The 22375-nt window shown below is 37.1% G+C and overlaps 1 protein-coding gene across 1 annotated transcript in view; it reads right to left on the minus strand.

Moving 5' to 3' along the window:
• Nucleotides 1–22375, minus strand: part of PDE3B (phosphodiesterase 3B) — an 87180-nt gene that overhangs the window by 63710 nt on the left and 1095 nt on the right. Inside the window, exon 2 of the mRNA XM_018075953.2 lies at nucleotides 21929–22364. Within this exon, the coding sequence (XP_017931442.2) occupies nucleotides 21929–22364 (436 nt within the window). The remainder of the gene's footprint in view (nucleotides 1–21928; nucleotides 22365–22375) is intronic.

Genomic DNA, 22375 nt, shown 5'->3' on the forward strand with positions numbered 1-22375 from the left:
TTAAGACTAGAAAAGCTACTTATAAGAGAAATGCTGATTCATTCACAGAATTGAACAGTTTAATTGATTTACTTTTCAATTAAAAAAAACCATATTGGTCCTTAAAAAGACTGATGTGGAAACTTCAGACTTACAAACACCATAAGACTGAGTCACACTACATGATGTTAAGTCTCACTATCACACTTAAACAGTTTTAATTAATTGCCTCAGGACACAGAAAATGAAGTACTGCTTTGCAAACTAGAAAATGCGGTTTCTCAGTGCATAAAAATGACTACAACTGCTTAAACAAAAACATACTGTACAGTTCACATAGGTTATCAAACTAGTCAGAATACTAAGCAGTTTTAAGTTTCAAATGTCAAAATGCAAAAGCTGTCATTTCACTTCAATTATTTTTGATTATATTTTTGGTGTTGACAATAATTTTACACATATAAAAGAAGTTGTGTAGCTGCTTTGAAGACACAAGATTTCAGTGTGAAAATACAGGGCATTTTACAATATTTAGACACATCATAACAGTTCAGTCTTTAAACACACAGATCTGAAAATAGGGTGGGAAAAACACATATGTTCTGTGAATGTCAGGCATTCTAGTTTTCTTTTTTCTTTTTTATAAAATTTTGGCATTCTGGGGCATATGGATATTTTTTCTTTTAAACTTCAAAGTAAATGGTCTAACAATCATTTCTAAGTAACCAGCACAGCAGAATGCAGCAATTCTTCAATCAAATAAAACCAATAAAGCTAGACAAAGCACTTACAAGAAGCTGTGGAATGAATGGTCTTAATTATAATCTCAGTATTCCTAATTTTCATATTGAAAATTTGAAACATTTTGAATACTCAGTTTAAATTTTGTGACAAAATATTGTCGTCTAAAAATACTATCTTTAAGCATTTTGGAAAAATAAGAATCCTTTACTTTATAAGTGTTCCAAGAAAAAAGAGACTAAAGCTCTCTTTTATATAATGAAACCTAAAAAATACAAATATATTATAGCTTTCTTTAGCATTTGCACATAGAAAAAAAACCTGCAATCTTATTGTGAATCAATCTATATGTTAAATACCAAAGCAAACACTTAAGAGATTCTGAAATCGCTTCTGTTTGATGCATGTTTCTGATCAATAGATAAAAGGGTAATCTTTAATTTTCCTCAACTCACACAGGACTGTAACCAAGCTAATTAATTAATTAAAATCTGCACACAGGACATTTGCATTGAGAACAAAGCCTGTAACTTACAAAAAAGATAGGTTTTTGTCTGGAGGCCCCCAGACATTGTGGTTTAGAAAATAAAGCAGGGAAATCGGATTAGAATTGCCTACTCTGGCCTTGGGTTATGTCCCTGAAGGCTTTGACCATTTTAGCAGGAGACATTGGTTAAATTCACAAAGCACTCAACTCTTGACAGTTCATCAGCCACAACAAGGGGTCTTGGCAAAATATTTAAGTCTTGTGGGCTACTTTTCAAAATGTTCAATTTATCAAAAAGATAATTGGCAGAAAGGAATTCAACACAAAATATCCACCCATGTTCACCCAATTTCCTGAGGAGATTTCACAGTATGCTGCAAATTGTCTCAACTGTGCCATTAGCAGCATTAGATGCAGTTGTTTTAGGGGCATCACAAACAGTAGTCACTGTGCCCCTTTTCTCAAGATGTTGTAGGGTCACTGTAGTGGATGACTGCTAAGATCCACACTCTTCAAAAGTTCTTGCCAAGCTGTCTCAGTCAATAAAAATTCTCCTCAACTATTTCTTACCGTATATTTCTAATAATGTTTTCACTAGCCATACTTACTAAAGATGTTACAGAACACACGGAGCTCTGAGTAACCTGATCTAGTGAAAGGTGTCCCTGCCTACACAGCAGGGTGGGAATAAGATGATCTTTAATGTCCCTTCCAACCCAAACCATTCTATGATTCTATGATATTCTGGGAATGTCCAGTGACAGAGGACCCTGCACATCCTTCATACTTCACACTGCTTTTTCTTGTACAATCACTAGCAAACAAATAAAGTCCTAAAAAATGCTTATTTGTTATAATAAAAATAAAGAGTTCTAACTCCATCTTCTGCCTAGGAGTAATTGATGTGTGAAGATAAAAAATTATCAAGTGAATTTGGTTTGACATCAGGCTTTACTTATAAACTTTAGGCCTCTAAAGTTTCTTCTTTGTGTGATTAAAGCTTTCTCTCCAGTTTATTTTTCATTTTTCTCTCACTTCTGCCAGGTTTGAGTTTGATCTTTGCAAAACATCTATGTAATCAACATTTTTGTTAACATTTTGGTTAAAAAAATGTGAACTTAATCAAAAGCAAATTTCCTCTCTATCTTCCTGAACATTATTTTAAGAGAAAATAATCATAATAAAGAGGTAATGAGAAACTGTCCTTTTGTTAGGAGAGCATCATTAGTTGCACAATGCAAGATTTAACATTTCAGGTTTCATAAAGGAGTAGAGCTAACAACTCAAAACAGCAGGTCTGCAGACGATTTCCTCTTTGATCACAAACCTCCAACAGATGGAAGAAGAAAACACAAAAAAGTTCACAAGAGAAACAGATACCTGAAGTGATTTGTGTGTACTCCCCAGCAGCTGAATTTGTTCAAAATCTGAAGTGTGGTGTGCCTGCTTCCTTTTCTCCATTCTCAACATCTCCTGTAAAAAGTTATCACAGTGGCTAATGCCTTTCACACTGGTGGTTCTGCTGGGGTGATGGACAGAACATATAAGCAGATAACTCTATAAAATGAACATACCATGGACTAAGAGCTATTATGAAAGGAATAAGTGATACATTATTGAATAGCACAATTCCACATTATGGAAAATGGTAAACTGGAAGGAACAAAGTCATGGGACCTGTTTGTCCCATGAAGTTCAGTCTGGGCTTGAACTGTGAGAAACTGACATTTTGATCACATTTTCCTATTTCTTGCTGTCATATATGTGAATTTTTGGCAACATGAAAATTAAGAGCCAAGGAGATTTACTGCCAAGAGCTGGATAGAAGCTTCCTTACCGTAGCAACCTATTTTATCTGAAATTTCAGGTACCAACAAAAGTCAAAAAAAATCATCACATAGAAGTATCAAAGAGGGATAGACATAATTCCTGACCCAGTATGAGAGGACTTCCACTTCTGCAGTTCCAGGTCATAGCTTTTCTTCACCACCACATTACATATTTAGTTTTGCAGATGGAAGCATGGTGAATTGATGAGAGTCCAAGACTCATAAGGTGACTCACAGAAGTGTTGTTACAGTCTTATGTTTTCATCTTACTTCACTCCAAAAATTATGAGGAATTTTCACATAAACAGTAGAGTACTAAAACACTGTTTTAAGGGAGTGTGAAATACTCCGCTATTTGGAAGAATCTGATTCTCATGTGCTCTTTACCAGTTCATCCTGTTCTCACTATGAATGCAAGATAATTCTGTCTCTACCACATGATCTTAAAGTGTTTTTCAAATGAACCCTCTGCCTCATTTCTGTGCAAGTCTCACTTAAATATTTAAATTGCACCTTTCCACTCAAGGTCTTTGTAAAAACTTTGCAGAAAACGTTATATGTTGTAAGCCTGGTACCACAGCTGACTGCAATTGTTTAATATCCTACCTTTTAGGTCCTTGTTTGCCACATATCATCTATCCAGTGCTGAAGCATTTTTTTCCTTTACTTCAAGTAGACAGTGCAGAATATACGGTTCACTCAAGACACAGAAAAAATATAGAGGTTTTTGGGCATGAGGGGATGATATTTTGACTGATTTATTGGGAAGTTCTAACACATCCATTCTTTACACGGCAGTGCCATTAGTTCCCTTAAATCAGCACAACTTGGCATTGCCACAATAAAGCATCAGTCCTGCCCTCTCTCAGCTGCTCATTCCCATCCCTGGGTCTCTCCCTCCCTTACACAGCAAAAGCATTCATGCAGACACGTGGCAAGGAGCTACAAAAAGAACTGATTACTTTTAACGTGGATTAGTTCCCCAATTTAGTTCACTGTGTAGTCTCATGAATGCTTGTGTCAGCACAATGGGGGATGGTGTTAGGGCAGGAATGAGCAGAAAGGGCTGGGAAGGACCACTCCTTTCAGTGTCAGTGCCATAAAGCACTCAGGGAATTGAAACATTTGAGCAGAGCTGTTCAGATTAGAAACGATATGTCCAAAGGTAAAAAAAAAAAAATTCCCCTTTTGTGACTACATAAAAATTAATCTAAATTGGACATAGTTCTTAGCATCAAAAATTTTTTATGCTCTGACCTCAGAACTCATAATTTTGATCACCACTTGCACTGCAACTGTACCTCCCAGCCTACAAAACCTGCTGTTGCACCACGTATTTTACTCAGTTCTGCTGCTGGTATTATGAGAAAAAAAGAGGTAAAAAAAACCCTAAAGAAAAAACAAAACCAAAAAACAACACACTAATAATATGTGAAGGAACAATGAGGAAGACTTGGGGGGAAAAGTAGAATATAGCAGAGACATATCCAAGAGGTCAGCATTCCAATTTTTTAAAAAAATAAATAAAGGAGAAAAAAAAGAAAGAAGGAGGTATAGAAAGGTTACTGAGAGCACTATATTACTTGATTTTAAAAGCCATTGAAATCTTGACCTCCAACATGCATCTTAGCAAAAACCTTTCCTCTAAATAGGCACAGTATACAGAGGATAACATTTTAAGTCAAAAATGTTTATAAAATTGCTATTGCAGAGGAGAACTGTAGTGAGACATGGAGACTGAGAAAAATCGTCTGCAACTGTAACCTAAGGCAAAGAAAAGGAGAAATGAGCTCTTCATTCCACAAGATTTTAGCAAACTGTTACATTTTATTGATTAGTTAAGGACTCAAATTCTACGTGGACGCCAAACACATAAAAAGCCTGACACTGAAGAAACTGGAAACAAGTCAGTCACTTGGACACAGAAAATAAATAAACTGTGAAAATCACAAAATAGTAAAGGGAAACTCACGACATGCCAGGAAAATTTAGAAATGGCTGTGGCATTTCTCTCTGTTATTCCCCCTAGCTCTTGTTCTCTGAAAATCTAAAACAAAGAAGCCCAATGACAGGTTTACCGCAGGCTGAAGTTGTGATCTCCTAGAGTGGAAATGTAAAGAAACTTCCTATTCCTAGGAAAGAGGAAGACTTTAATATCAGGAGAAAGGGGTTGTTGAACAGAATTAAGTCTACATAATTTCCTCTATTGGTCTTAAGGATTACATGGAAACAAACAAAAAAAACCCCTTACTAACAAAGATAGTTTGAAAATAAAAAGACCTGGAAGAAAGTTACTCAAATTAGACAATTGGAATAATAATATTTTTTAAAAGGCTGCCTATCTTAGGGAATTCTAATGATCACATAGGAACATAACCATATGATGAAGCCATGAAACAAAGAAAACATCCCTTTGTGCTGCTCAGAAAAGCATGGAAACCTTCCCAATGCACAAAACTTTCCACGCAAGGTGATCTGACTGCTGGCCCTTTTAGCTACATACATAAAAAAACCAATGGATTCTCAGTCACTTCCTTCATGTCTTCAGTGGCATTTTCTACAAAAGACTTCATAGCATAAGAGTTGCAAAAACATTTTACTGGTTTGCTTTCCACAGTAAAAATCACAATCAGAAAAACGTGGAAGACACCTTAATCCGTGTTCTCTTTCATAGCACCCACCTATGTGACTGATTCTAAAAGATACAGAATAAACAATATTAGAGAAGTTGACTTATGAAGCTATAAGATTAAAACAAATATAAAGCAAATGTTTCCACAGGAACTGGGCAAAATATCACCAACTCTGCTGAAAAAAAAATTGCAGTCCCTTACTGTAATGCCTGAAAGATGGAATAGCCAAGTAGTATCCAGTTCTATCTGTTATTAGTCTTATCTTCTGAAACATGCATGTGCACCAAACAGTCTGGCTGAGAGTTCAGAAAACAATAACTGAATGTTGTCAGCTTATAAAAACACCTTGAAAATAGCTAACAAGTGGCAGAATAAAGACTAAATTCAGGTAATTAAACAATATTAAAATTTACATAGGAAAAAAATGTAGTACATGATCATGTAACTCCCTTTTCCTTCATTGAAGGAAACTAACAAGGCTTACAGGGTTAAAATACTAAACAAGGATAAACCAAAATATTTGATATGTCTCATGTATTGCATAACCTGCAGGAATTTCCCTAAATAAGTGGTAAAATTACTGGACATACACTCGTGGAACCCACCAGTGACCTGACGACACCTTAGCCTCCATTTTACAGTCCAGAATCAAAGGGCTACAGAAGATTAAGGACAAAATTGGGATCTCCAGATCTTTCTTTGCTAATATCTACATTAGCTGTTTATTGGTCATGCAGATTTAAGTCCTAACACTCATTGATTCCAAGAGTAGAACTTCATAACTTGCAGTTGAGCTGATACAAGCAGGTACCAAACACAGCACTAACTAAGCAGAGGCCACGTGCAACGTCTGAGGGAGGCTGGACAGGTCAGACAAACTACTCTCAACTTTCAGCAAAACCGGTTACTCCTCCATAATAAATGGCATTCCAGTGCTTTAGCCACCCTCACACAATTTTCATTTTTATTTCTTTTCACTTATGTAAAATACAGTTGAAGAGAAACCTGTACAAAGATTCCGGGCCACATAGACAATGATCACTGTTTGGAATGCAGCCCCGGGGATCAACTGGCATACGGTCCAAAAAACACCCTAAAAATATGGGCTGCCAGACTCTTGCAGCCAACCTAATTTATAAAAAATATGCAGAAATTAAGATACTCACTCTTTCTAAGCCTTATATTCAAGGGTTTGGGGCTGGGGGGAGGGGAAATTTGGGGTTGAGGTTGGGTGGTGGTGGTTGGGTTTTTTTGTTTTCAGTGGTGTTCCTTGTTTGGAGTGGTTTTCTTTCAATGGGGTGGGAAGGTTTGTTGATTCGGTTGCTGCCTTTTTTTTTTCTTTATTTTTTTAACACAGAAAAAAATGCAGTGGATTTTTGGAGGCATTCTTCCAAAATAATTTGAAAATCCTACTATTCAAACATTTAAAATATATAGAGGTTTTAAGCTTCATACAAACACAGGAATACATCTATTCTGAATTAACCCTGACATTTTAACAAGTCTGGCCTGCATGCTGTAATTCTAGTTTGTTAAAATCTAAGTTTATTCATGTGTTTGCCTATTAAAAAAAAAGAATAGAAAAATAAAAACACAAACATTTTTGGTTTAAGTTGTTGGTCACCATGTGCTTTTCCCCCAAAAAACTCCAGCCATAGCTAGCCATAAAGCAATACACATATTAAGAACATACATCAATATTAAAGCAGTTACTGTAAAGTTGTTTACAGTTTCAAAGTGAAATGCAGAAGATATGATGATTTTCTGAGATAAAACACACACTGCTTTCAACACTAGCTGGTTTACATCAGTGGCTAGGTAGCCACTAGGTAACTATTAGAAGTTACTGAATTTTAATCACAACAGAAAAAAAAAATATTAGAACAACACAGAATTTAGAGTCCCTTTCTTTAGATGTTAAGCCTCAGGCAACATTAATTTTGAAAACTGTGTTTTAATACGTGGCACCAAAAAACACGTCAGGTTATTTGCCTGAAAAGGTGGTGATATCCAAACCACTGGTCAAACTTATGTGTACCTAATTTTGGCAACTGGGGAAGATCATTTTCGTACAGATCACCAAAATTTGATTATCCCTCTTTGAGAATCAACCCCAGCTACAACATTCTTGAGAGAAGTAGGCTTGGAAAGTTTAAATAATTTTTCAATTTATTCTCTTCACAAATCCTCACGAGCGCCGTAGCCGCAGTCACAACCAAACGGTTTGAGGCTAAGCCAGTCCTTTCCTTTGTAACAGGCGAGTTCAGCTTGCAACACTATCAAAAATAAAAGAACTGTAAGCTAATTGCTGGCAAGTATGACGCAAGCGGTTTCCTAGGGAACAGCCCAAGTTGCTGAAGTGCCTGATCCAGCATTTCCTCATCTGTTTGCACTCACACCAGCAGTCTGACAATGTAGTCACTGCATCCTGTTTCACTCAGCAGCCAGAGAAACACACTGAGCTTAACCCTTGAGTAACATCTTTACAGTCAACTCGGCTCATCTCAAACTGACTCTTACAGCGAAGCTTTGTGCTGGCATTTTCATTTTCACACACCTCTGCAGCAGCTGTGTGCGCTGCTTTGCCTATTTTTAATTGAGAAGGAAAGTATGAGAAAGAAAACAATTTAAAATGAAATAAAAAAAAATACGTAACGTATCTTTTAATTTTCATTTGCACTACTGAAAGTTTCTGCCACAAATTAAATTTAAAAAATTAGTCGCCTACAGATTTTACATAAAACATTAAATTATGTTTAACTCAGATCTCGAATCTATAAACACAGAATCTTCCTGATTTAAACTATACTCAAAGTAAATTAGATAAAAACATCAAGAGTAACTCTTAAACTACTTCACATTGCATTCAAACAAATGTATACTCACATAGAAGTATATATAAGAAAGAAATGTGTTTTCAAAATATATCATTAAACAGTTACTGTATACACTAAGGAATACAAAAACCACATTTTGATCTAAAAAACCCTGTAGAGATCATGAGTCTCATCAGTGAGCTGTCTTGCAGGGAAATTGCAGATTTTAGAGAAAAAAAAATTAATAAAAACAAATGCTGACCTATCTGGCCATATATTGCACACACACAATAGATAGATTATTTTACAGTTTATTTTCAAATGTGAATTTGAATTTGGTCATTTCGTGACATGAATAAACATGAAACAAACTATTTTCAGCACAGAGCTTTTATGTGCTGACATCGGTGCTTATCCGGTGCAAAAACCATAACCGCTTTTCTGTGCTCTTGGAATAGTTGTGGGCCACAAAGAAAGCAAGAAGGCAAGATAAAAGTAATTTTTTTATATTTTTTTTTTGGTAAAAAGTTCTGGGCAAAGCTTCACCAGGACAAAATGCACATGAAATTCACTGCTGAAAAAGTCACCCACTTTCACAGACTGATCTACCCAGTGCACTTTTAAATGGGAAATCCCCCTCGAGCATTCTGAAGCAGACAGATGACAGCCAGCCAGAACAACCTGTCACAGCAGCTTCCTGACCACTAAAGAGAACGTGAGGGTGCATGGAGCAGGCAATGGTAGGGACTTTTCAGTATTCCTTTCTCAAAAGCTTTACTTGCTCAGGAGACCAGGTTCCCATCACACCACAACTGCTCTACGAGGAAATCTAAGACCTCCCGATTTTTCCAGTAACTGGTAGCCTCATTCTTTCAAATACATCGTGGTTTCTCCAGTTTCTTGGGAAGTTTTCATGGTCAAATCTAGTATCGTAATTTAACCATATTCCACAAAAAAAAAATATCAAGTTTTGGGCCAAAAAGCCCAGGGGTACAGACAGCCTGAAATAAAACTCCAAAGAACAGCATACAAGTATGCACTGGCAACTATACTTATGTAGAAAATAAGAAACCGAAAAGTTTACACTACATAATCAATGCTCTGGCTTAGTCAACAATTAACTATTTGTTAGCATCTCAGAGACATTGCTCTCAAAATACAGATGTTTCCATCAGCAGGCTTTTCTACTCTATTAATATAGTTTTTCTCTGCACCACTTCTTAGTTTCTTCCCATGCACCTGCATTCCTCTTTGTTCTGATGTTGCAGTACCCACATAATATGTGAGAAGGCGGAAGAAAAGAAGCAAGAAATGCTTTCTTCACACATAGACCCATTTTCCTCAACTGAATGGAAAGTCAGACAAGAAAAAAAAAAAAAGTAAAGGAAGTAGTCTGATATGTGTTAAGGAAATTCCATAAAGAAATCAAGAATTTTCAGGCATGAATAGGTAGAAAACCTGGGATGACAAAAGGCATGTTGAAGAACCCAAATATCCCTGTAGGGGAGGGAAGTAAACCAGCACAGACTAGCAAGACTATTGCTACAGGGTTATGCCGGGATACGAAAGATTCCCACCCTAACTCTATTCACCAATGGATTAGGGAGTCCTGAGAAAAGTCACGAGCCACATGATGACTTTAGGTTATGGGATTCAAGTTTCAGACAAGTTTTCCAAAACAAAAACATAAAATGGTTGCTGAGGACGACTTTGACAAAATGAGTTTTTAAATGCCTGGTTGAGAACCCAGTGGAAGAACATCCACATACGAGATCTGTCAGAGGGCTAAAAAATACTTATATCTAAATATGAACAAAAGCACCAAAGGATTTAACCAATTAAGTTACATAACTGTTACAAAACAAGACCATTTTGCATAGAAGGTGAGCCTCTACAAGGGTCAGAAATCTATCCAAATATTAATGATATAGTACTTTCGCAATACTCAGAATTGTTATCTGCCTTATAACAATCCACAGACTATGGAACCTACCATCACAATATAGTTTTTTCCAGCTCTGTCTCCTGCTATACTCTGGGACACAAGAATTAAAATACAGCTCTGTCCACCAAGCTGGATAACCTCCCAAACGATGCACATGTTGAGACAGGTGTGGGGAACTCGCTGTTCTTTTTAACTTTGGCTTTTCTTGGCTTACCCCTCTTACTGAAATCTGCTGGGGTATCACTGCAGAACATGTCAAAGAGTGAATCAGAGCTAACGGGAAGAAAAGCAGACCTGGGACACAGCTGGGAATCTAACAGACACGCTGAACCAAAGTATTACTCAGAAATTAGAAATAAAGTTCAAAATTTCCTTGAAAAGAAAATAAAGTTCTGCAGAAGTCCAGTTAAATGTGCTTGCCTTGTGGATGTAAACAAAGTTCAAGGCATCAGGACAGAAAATATTGCTCTGCTTCTACTGACCCTGTTACAACCCAAGCTGTAATCAGAATGAAATACCTCAACCGAATTCAACGTCAGTATTACAAAGATCAAGCAAAGATTTCTTATATCCCTAAAACATTGCAGGAAGGTACATCAAGAAATACAAATCCTCTAATTTTTTCCCTCAATTGTGAAGGGATCAAGTTGTTCAGTATTTATTTTTTGAGGCCCAGCTATTATCATTAGTCAGTCAGCTACTCTTGCTAAAACTACAGCACTGGAGTCAATACCACTCCTATTTCTCCCTTCTCACTTGCTTATGACAGGAGAGAGCCAGGCAAAACATAAACGAGATGGCTAAAGGTTTAGTCTTCTGAAAGAAAAAGAAAAAAAACACACAAAACAAACCCCAAACCAACCTAGAAAACCTTTGTCCCCTCCATCCAGGAAACAAACAAACATTGGACTGTTTTCAGCTTTGAAACTACCGAAGACATACAGATTCTCTTTGGGCAGCAAAGAAAACCCACATACTGAGAGCTCAGATCTCACATATAAACTTGCAATTATGTTTACAGAGAATGAAGCAGACGAATGAGCACCTTGTATCTAACCTGCAGAACTAAAAGAACAAACTGAAAAACACAAATAACTTCACCGTATCCTATACTATCAAGGTAAAGGATAAGGTCTGCATGACTATGTAAAAAATAAATCTATGTGCCTTCTTAAATGCAGTCTAGTCATGTCTGATTTTTTAATAATGGACAGTTCATGAACTGAAGTAAGATAGTCTAGAAATATTTTAATTCTGTAAATGCAAATAAATATTTAATTCTGTTATGTTAAAATCATATGTTACCATGTCTTCTACAATTTTTTTCAAAAAATAATTTGATTGCTAGGTTTCCAAAAAAGTAAAATATTTGGAGTCAGAACATTTTTATGTCTCTGCTGAAAGAGACACTTGTAATTTTGGACCAAGTTATGGTACTGATCTTGTAACACATAGGAAGAGAAAGAACACACTGGTGTTAAAATTATCTCAAAATTAAGAAAAGATAAAGACAGAAAGATAAAGAAAACTGACATTTCAAAAAGGACAAGCAAATAAACAATTTACTGTTGAGCATTAAACTCCTGGAAAATTATTTTCCTTGTACTTTCAAGGCCCAAATAATTAAAAATAAAGAGTGCCTTCTAAAGGCACACCAACCCTCTCCATCACCAGACAGGTGAAAGCAACATAGCTCTAACAATGTATTTGAGACTGTTAACACTTGCTACTAGAGAGCTAAAGTTATAAATTACACTAAACCCTGTGAATTTTTAAACAAGTAAGGACTATAATCTCAGTCCTTAAACACTGCAAAACACATGTTCTTTTCCACTTGAAGGCTTAAGTACTCTACTGACTCTAGGGAGCTTCCTACTAGAATAAGTGTTAAGGCAAGCACAGAAGACTTACAAATCTTTAGCAATGAGATTTTAACAGCCAATAGTCTCTTAAAAGAAAAATTGCATAAGACTAAATATACCTTTATAAGTTCATCTTCTGCAGATGCCTGAAATGGCATCTTTATTACATGAAACACCGTCCAAACATTTCCTAGGTTTAAGACAATTTCCTGAACAAGGAATCAATTTCATATTTACATGTACAGTACCAGATTCCAAATCAATTCATCTGGAAATTTTATCCCTAATAATATTAATAATGGGTCTTTTAACTATTTTTGATTTTTAGTCTTCATAAAGAATTCTTATCCTTCACACATACACTGAAATACTCTTTTCTTCATAAGACGTTTCTGCAGATGTCTCAGATATGACAGTCATCGTCCCAGAGGATTTAAAAACACAAGTCACACTTAAAAGCAATAGCCAGCATCTGCCTCTGCTCATCTACTCCCACTTTTTTATTTTAATCTCAACATCATAGAAGATCACTTGCAAACTTATTACTTGCAAACTTTTTTAAAATTCTTTGGCATCTAATGAACAGGCTGCCAGTTATGAAGAATAAATTAATTAAAAACAATGACAAAAACAGACTGGTCATTAACACAAAAGCTGTTCCAAACTCTTCTTTCTAAACCAAACTTGTTCAAGCAGAGACTGCAAATAGAAGGAAAAATGAGACTTTCGATATTACCAGAGCATGGAAACATTCTGCTATGGTGAATAAAAAGTAGTAAGAAATACTGATATAAATTCTAATTAATGCTTTCTACAACTACATAAAAATAATTTAACAGATATTTATAATCAAAATACTTCCAACTGTGCTTTACCATAACAGCAAAAAGCTGTTATTTACATCACGGTAATAACTCATTTTAACTGCAGAGAGACATACTACAGTTTTTAATCATTGAAAAAATCCTAAGTAACATTCCACAGCTTTTTTACTATTTAAACAAAAAAAGAAAAACTGGAAGATGCCTAAACATCCGTGTGCATAATCTATGGAAATTCTACCATTGCAAGATTCATTTGAAATCAGCTTGGTAAGCATATTTCAGTGGTCCCCAAAAGGATATTATGCTGCCCTACAAATGCAGTTAGCTGAACAAGGCCAGAAAGGGTGACAAGACAAGCTTGTTTGTGGTTTTTTTTAGTTAAGATATGAAATATACTGCTCTGTCCTATATTAATATATTAGGAAGAATCAAGTCCCTGTCATCATTAATGATTTCATTACCCCAGTCCATAAGCAGCAATACGTAGTAGGCACATCTGTGTTTCAGTGCCCTTTTGTATGGCCAATCTCAATGGAAACAGTATAACTTGGATCAACATTCATCTTTCCCCGAGCAAAATAAAGTCTGTTTCTTGCAGATCCAACTAGCCAAGAGGAAAACTGTGCCTTTACTTCTTCCAATCTGAGCCAATTCCCTCAGGGCAGTCAGTGCCAGAGCAGATGGTGTTTCACAGGCACAGCAGGATCTAAACTTTTTCAGCCTGCTAATCACACAGTCAGGTTTGAACACAAATTTCCCTCCCCTACTACCCACACATAAGAACACAAATGCTTGTATCTACATAAAACACAGTTTAAATTAAATGAAATTTAATTTCATGCTATGTAATGAGGATAATTCTAAGGGAGGGAGAATGCAGTGGGTACTATGGAATTGCAAGAGCAGGTAACAAAGAGTTTGTGAGTATATTTACACACTACACTGTCTAGGTGGCAAATCAAACTAAATGAAGGCTACTGTGAACATTAATCAAAACAATAATCACTTCTTAAGACTTCTCTCAAAAACATTCCTTTTTTTTTTCAAGTTAGCATCATTAAACTACACATATGACACAGGGTTTTATTAACTACTAACGATGTTCTATGAATACAGAGATCAAACCTTGCCTCAGAAAAAGCTCACCAAAAGTCAGTTCACTTTCAAAATTGCAAGCCCAGCTAAGAGGCCATCGCTGCCTGTAAAGCACATGCAGTGTGAGGCTCCTTTCCCACCACACAGCCCTCACACAGCAGATAAGGAGGTATCTGAGGATTACTGTTTAGCAGTAATCTAAAAAACAGTAGATGTATCAGTGATTTCTGTGAAAGGATAGAAACTGTTCTGGAGAGCCAGAAAGTATTAGAAAAACTCACTTATACTTGTTCTTCAAAAACCATCTACTTCTTATCCTGTATTAGTAACTTAGAGTATCCAGAAACTTTCTGGAATTTTTCTAAGAGAATCTACCAGACAGAAGGAATAAAATGATATTCCTGAAGTGGCAAACAGGTGTCACACAACAATGTTTAAGAAGGAAAAGCAATAAATTTAAAAACCCTAAAAATATATTATGATTTAACCTGTAATATCAACTGAATCTGAGGAAATTAAAAAGTCCCCCAATGTAAATACAGGCCTTTAATTTTAGGTCACATTGAAAAAAAAAGTCATGCCAAAGATGCAGATATTTAGCCTAGTGTAAGAATGTCCTTTTTAGCCTTTAGTTTAGCTCCAATCCTTTAAAGGGGGTTAATTAAACAAAAATTAAATGTAACATGACCAATAATGAAGGTTAAAGAGACACTGTAACCCATAGTGCCACAGTTAAGCCATTATTCCAATAAAACTGATGAAACTTCCCTCTGCTAGCTCTAACTTCCACACACTTTCAGAAAGGTTTATTCTGTATTATGAACTTTGCTGATAAAACCATACTGACAATAGATATAAACAGGCAGGTGTGACACAGTCTTGCTGTATCACCACCTATCAGAGGTATAGACAGAGTGAGGTTAGCACTGCTGGTCATCAATGTTCTGCATAACAGCACTGTTTTTCATGAATACTGAACAAACAAATGAACAGATATAAAAAATAGACTTGCATATCTGTGCCCTAGTCTGTCCTCTCCCAATAAATTTGCACTTTGTTTCAAAGGAACGTGCTACGTATAAAAGCTATGTATGAAAAACTAAAGGATGGCCCAACATATCAAATCTTAATCCCGGTCACCAGCTGCCTGTGTTTATATGAACTATGTCCTTTCCCAAAGCTGTATGATCCATTTTCAAATATAAAACTACTCCAGAAACTGTCACTTTGTTTCAGCAGTCACGTGTTGTTGTGCCATCTCTAGTTCCTAGAACAGTTTGGTTTGTCACACTCACCAGTAAGGCCATTCACTTAACTGGCCTTCCTTAAGCACAGATCTCTCTGACCTGTTTCTTTCACACTTCCCTTCCCCAAATGCCATCACCTGTCAGTTTATTCCTAACCCTGTGAACTCCAATTTACCAACATCCATGGCTCCTGTCTGTTTTGAAGGCTCTAGTACACTTTTACTGCCACTGGATCCTTAAAGTTATTGGTCCTTTTTATGCTTCACTGACAATCAATCATACATTACACAGTCTGCCCTGACTAACCCAAGCTCTAGCTTTACCTTAAATTTTCATTTCTGCTATTGAGTTGCAGGAAAGTCCCTTTTTTGTTTTCACCACTTAAATTTATTCTGTTGGGTCATTCCATCTTCTAAGCATTGTTTTCACTCATTATAAAGGACATGTTGAAATTCAACATTTCCTTTTGTTCCCCTTTATTCTCATCTTCAACTATTCTTTCAGCTTGCTCTCCACATAGTGTTAGCCTGGAAAAATCAGTAAGATTCCAGCAAAATATTCTATGTCTGCAGCCTCCTGTGGTCTGTCCTCCCTCCTCATTGGCAGGCAGAAGTTTCTCAACTGTTTTCCTCAACAAGTTTTTGCATCAACAATAGAACAGACTCCATCTCCCAGTTTCCCTACCTGTAATACTTATCTTTACATAAAAGTAAAAGATTTACTCTTTCCCATCTTCAGCAATAAGTATCATCTGATAGTTGCAGTTGGCTTTGTTCAGAGATTTGTTTGAAGGGTGGTAAAGCTACATGAAGTTTTCATTTTTAGGTATTGGAAAAGAAAAACAGGAGGAAAAAGGCTTTTTTAAAAAATATAACTTTCCTATCAAACGTCACCTAAGGCCCAGGCTTTACCAGAATCCCCACCTCACCCCACCTCCATTCTGGTATTCACTCATGACATGAGACACTGTCATGGGGATTCTTAGAGTCCAGCTCACACTGCAGACTTGCTCTGTGTTGGGGCATTTTCCACAGGGTCCCTTCACTTCCCACTCACCTGTTTTTCATAAAACTTGCTGCAATTTGGAACTTCTAAGGCCTCGGTATTCAATCAGTTCTGTTGGTCAAGTTCAACTATTAGGATAGTACTGTCAGGCATATATGTGCTCAGACTTACATTGTGTCAGAAAATGAGTCTTTTTCTCAGGAAGATATACCCAACTCCTTGCAATTCTCTTCCCTTTCATATTTAACCTCACAGAAATATACTGTTTACAAGCCTCAGCATGGAGGCTGTTCGCTTTGTCATTCTAGATTCTTCTGGGAACCTTTTGTTCCTCATCTATACAAGTTTCTTTCATAAATATAAAACATCTTCCTGGTCCAAGCTGAATATTAGTCCAAGCTGAATATTATTCTGCTAGTTTTCTTCAACACAGTCAATCATGCAGTTCTTAAAACCATCTCTCAAAGTTTCTTCCATTTCTTTCCTCCACCAAATTTCTCCAGCATTTGCACAGCAGTTGTCTTTGATCTCCTTCCTTTCTCCATTTACATTTTCTTTCCAGGAAAACACACCTGAAGAAACAGCCAAACTCCTTTGCTACACTGGCAACTTACAGTCATGCTTCCCTGCTTTTTAGTTGTGCAGAATATGAACTGCCACCAAGTCTTGGATATCTGAAAGCCAGCTCAAGGTAAACTTGGCTAACAGAGTTCTTAACTGCACTCGGTTTCCCTAATATACTTTTTTTGTCATTCTCTGTGAGCCACTGCATAATCCTTGGGATCACTTCGCCACAGGATACCATCTTGAACTCTGACCTCTCTATGGACAAACCATACTCAAATCATCCTTTCTTTGTGGTATAATACTTTAAGAATAAAACTATATAACCAATATAAAAAAATGGGGAAAAAAAAAGGATGTAACTCTTACCAAGAGTCTTCTCATTTCACATTTCATCCAGCACAAAATATTTAGTCAAGGTCAGAGAGAAACAATAGAATCCTACTCATCCAAAATACGGTTGCAGAAAGTTTTCCAAGTCTGTTGCTTTCACCATGTAATCCTTCCCTTTACACATTCCTCACACTCAGCTGCATCCCATTGAAACTAATTACATTCACAGCTCAACACACATTGCTACCTTGATTTTTCCCCATAAGACAAACCTGAGAGACATGAAGATTCTGTTAACAACAGAAACAGATCTTGACATGCAGGTACAACTGTGGTAACAGTCGTTGTAATCTGGAGGGGGAAACTTAAAATATCAAAGAGCTAGTTTGTCAAATACATAGCAAAAAGAATGACATTTTTTGTTATTGGCTGCAATTAACAGGTAAAGGCTGACATGTTTTTGGGCTGCAAACAGTATTTGAATTCAACAATTATAAGACACTCTAAAATACACATTAACTGACAGCTTCTGTACTAGGAAGTTTATAGCCTGAATATTTAAGGACAAAGTATAATTTGTTTCACAAATAGGAAACAGACGCCGATGTAAATTTCCTTAGCAAATAAGGAACTGCATTAATTTCAAGTTACACAAATATTTTAGACTCTTGAAATCAAGCCCTTATCTTCCTAGGGTAATACATCAGAGGTACGAGATAGCTTGGAACAGAAACTGGGGAGAGGTAGCAGCCAATCCAACAACCTAAACACAAGACAATTCTTCCTGCAATTATCAGAGTGCAATATGAAGGCAGTCCTTGTCCATGAAATATCACAGCTTTCCTATGAGTTTTAACCTGATCAGGTAACCAGAAAATGTATCAACTCTGTTTGCAGACTGTTTTGGACACTTATGTGTATTTAATTAGGAAGGCCTATTCTTTACTGGAGGAAAAACATGAATTTTAGAAATCACATATTCTTTCTGGATTCTGAGAAGCTCCTGTGTTTGATTTCCTACACATAGTTGTTTGCTCTCTCATGCAAGCTCACCATCAATTTAAAGGAAAAAAGTTTTACTACCATATTTTTCAGAACAGTATTTACAACATCTGCAACAGTGACAATCACCTTTTAGATTCCCAGTTCTGATTTGGCTTTTAGGCAAAAAAGAAATTATGAAATTAAGTGCTAAATATGCAACAGCCAATGAAGATAAACCCTTTGATATCAGTAGCAATAGGTACAGCTAACAGATTAGCATCCCATTAACACATGCAATCAAAATATGACCTACACAAAATTTGAAATACCAATCAGTCCTGCAGTCTTACTACAATTCCTCCCTGGGTCCAAGACAAACACTGAAGTAAGAATATAAAAGCTTGTTTACTCCTAAAGTAACATGAATTTCTGGGAGCAGAAGTGTTAATATAGCAGAGTTCAGAAAAGACATTTCAATTGCCTGACTTTTAGACTTAATTTGATTCATATTGTTTCCTTCTATGTGTATTTATATATTTGATAATGGCATTTAAGTATATGTACATAAAAATTTAAAGATATAATTATTCAAATTTCTTTTCTCCCACCTCAAACTACATTGCCAGACATATGTATTGCAGAGAAGTTACACACAGCAGGAATCTGCCGACTTTGATGGCTAAAGTTAATATGGGTGTTCATATAAAAGGTAAGAATAAAGGTAAACTAATTTCTTCAACCCTCCAGTGTTATAGTTGCTGCACCTGTTGAAGTGCAGCAACTAAATCTAAATATTTGTCATGAGGACTGCTCAAATTAGCAAACTTTTACAGGATCGTGCTTACAGGGCCTCTTTCCACTTGTGCCCCAGAAAACAGCAAAAGCTATATCCAGTTTCTGTGTGCACACAGGACTGGTTCCACATACCTGCATTTTCATATTCCATCCTGCCTCCCACTCGATGCACACAAACCCCTTAGAAAATAATTTATTAAAGGGAAAAACCCCAATCAACTAAATATAATTATTTTCTTGTGCATTTAACTAGACAGAGAGCCCACATAATTTCAAATCAACGCATAACTGAAAATTTAAGGTCAATACTAATACTCCCTATTTTCCTCAAAGAATAATTAAAATCTACACAAGAGAAAATTTGTTCACAATGAGAACAATCAGCCATTGGATTAATCTCCCCAGGGAAGTGGTGGATTCTCCAGTTTTAAGATTTAGCTGGACAGGGTGCTGGGCCATCTTGTCTAGACAGTGCTTTTGCCAAGAAAGGTTGAACCAGATGATCCTTGGGATCACCTTCTGACCTGCTATTTATATTTGACCTAAACCTCTACATACAAGAGGTTTGTAACAATCACACAAAATACATCTAATAGAATCACAGTAACAACTAATTTATCAAAGTATTCCTGTCATGACGGACTTGCAGCACGTTCCTTGTACTGATGTTCCTAACAATGCTCATTAAACTCCCTCTTAAAATATTAATACTGGAAAAGAACCACTGTAATATTTTATAAAGATTTGCAAAACATGTAATCAGCCCTTAAAGAAAACTCACACAATAAATTCTCTCTGAAAAGCACTAAGTGCATACATTTCTTCTGTTTAAAGGAAGCAACATAAAAACCTTGTGCTGTTTATTCAAATAAAGTCACACATTATGGGCTTAATTCTCCCTCCTCCTGCTCAAACAATTGATGTTTTATCATCTCTGCTATGTCTGATCTCTCTCCAAGTCAGACAGGAGAAGATTTAACCTGTGTTATCCTTGTAAAATTGCATATAAAATACGGTACAGAACAAGTATCTGTGAATCCCATTTAAGCTGCTCTTAACAAAGTACAAATATTTACTGTAAAGCATAATAGACTATTAGGAAAATGAAGTCCTCCATATCTCTTTGTTGTTCACATCTAGTGATAACAAAGATATCCAATTCTGGAAGTCTACCAAACAGTTACATTTTATTATGAACATGTATGATTTAAGTACCGCCAATAAATTCTACATATTTAGTTACAGTTGACATTTATGATGTTACTTAAAGAATAATGAATGCCCTAACTTGAAATATGCGCATGCCTTTAAGAAGGGAGTTGAACGTCAAAGGAAGCTTTTAGTAACATGCATATGAACAAATATCTTCTATCATCTAGAAAGGTTAATGAAATCACATTTTCTGAGATTTCTGTACTGCAGACCAACGTAACAGAAAAAGGGCGCATTTACTGTCTCGAAGGGAACAGAAAAAGTAAATTGTTATACAATATTCCCTACATATCTTAACTGCTAGTACAATATTTTAATGTATCTTTCATTGTATGCGTTAGATAGTCTACAAGTTACTGAATGAGTTATTTCTGAAGCCTTTTATAGCATACTTGCATTTTGACCTTTTAATACTGCTATATTAATTCTACTGTGCAAACACAGGGGGGGAAAATGCTCGAAAACTACTCCACCGTTTCAGATTCACCCCGTATTTCCTTAGACCTAATTCACAATCAATCGTAAGAAGTGCATTACAGAATACACGTCAATGCAAAGTTAGAAAATTTCATTTAGCACCCATGAATTTCAGCCACGACAGTAACAGACAGGGGATTCTGCAGCAACAGTCACTTCCCAGAAACTGCTCACTTGCACGTTTATTGAACACACTCCCCTTATTCTGCCTCCTACAACGGGCTGATAATCCACTTGCAGCAGCCTCGGGCCAGTTCCAACACAACTCGATGTTCCTGCAGTTGACGTGCAAGTGCCCAAATAAAAACAAACTCCCCCCCACGCACGGGGGTTTACGCTACAAAAAACAAGACTCATTGAAAAGTTTTCCGGGAGGTAGAAACCAACAGAGTTCCATTCAAGAAAACTGAGCGTTTCGGGCATCCCTCCAGACCCTACTGAACAGCTCTCTCTTCTGTAAAAAGAGGTTTCTTAAAACCCATCAACGCAAAACTAACGTTAACTTAGGTGGAGCGAGGAAGAGAGGGTGAGAGGGAGACAGAGGAACAAACGAGAGGCAGGACAGCTGCCGCTCAAACAACGCCAACATTTGATAAATAATATCCCTCAAAACCTGGTCTTTCTTTAGCACTTGGCAATCATTTTGTCGGTAGAAAGAGGGAAGGACCAGAACTGCCGAGCAGCTAGAAAGCTGTGGTTTCTTTCTCTCGTAAAATCTGCCAGAAGTGGAGGAGGTGGGGGGTTTTGGAAAAGAAATAATCACAATAACAAGGTAACTGCTAGCTGAAGATGTTTGGTTTGAGGTTTTGTTCTAATCAATAACTACTGTTTAATATTTAAGATCACATAAAAAGCGAGCGAGCCTTCTGTCCTATAGCAAATACATTATTATGATTTAGCTCCCACTCAGAAATAAAGGACTATATCGATTGTACAGAGCCGAGCGGAGAAACCCGCTAAGGGACTAACGTTTCCCTCCATTCCTCTAGCAGGACTTTGCCAGGAAGCAGACATCCAGCACAGACGTACACAGCGGTTAGGAAAAGCGAGTGGCGCTCATTCCTCGGAAAGTTTCTCTCTCAAGTTTCGGAGAAACCTACCTGCTCTCTGGAAATGCAAGGCAACGAGGGTCTCCTAAACATTTTGCAGCTGCCGTAGTAGCTGGCCGAAGTTTCCCCTAAGGACACGCAGCTAGATCTCCTCCTTGGTCTGATCACAGGCACTTTTTCCTCCACGCTGGGGAGCCGTGGGTGGCGATGATGCTGGTGGTGCGCTCCTCGGCTGTGAGCCGAGAAGATGCCGTGCTCCCCGCCACAGAGTGCCAGGAGGCAGCCTGCCACCCCGGCCGTGCCGGCCAGCAGCGGTCTGAGGGCTGGGGGGAGCGAGGGGAAGCTGGCGAGCGGCACAGCCACACCAGGCTGGAGAAGACCAAGACGAGGAGGCTCCAGCGCAACCTCAGAGAGCTCTGCAGCAGGGTCAGCGCTGTCACCGAGCCCAGCACTGTCAGGAGCCTTCCTAGGAACATCTGCGGCTCCTCTTCGTGCCCC

This window comes from Manacus vitellinus, unplaced genomic scaffold, assembly GCF_001715985.3.
Source record: "Manacus vitellinus isolate BGI_N305 unplaced genomic scaffold, ASM171598v3 scaffold_30_pilon, whole genome shotgun sequence".
In the NCBI taxonomy this organism is placed as follows: domain Eukaryota; kingdom Metazoa; phylum Chordata; class Aves; order Passeriformes; family Pipridae; genus Manacus; species Manacus vitellinus.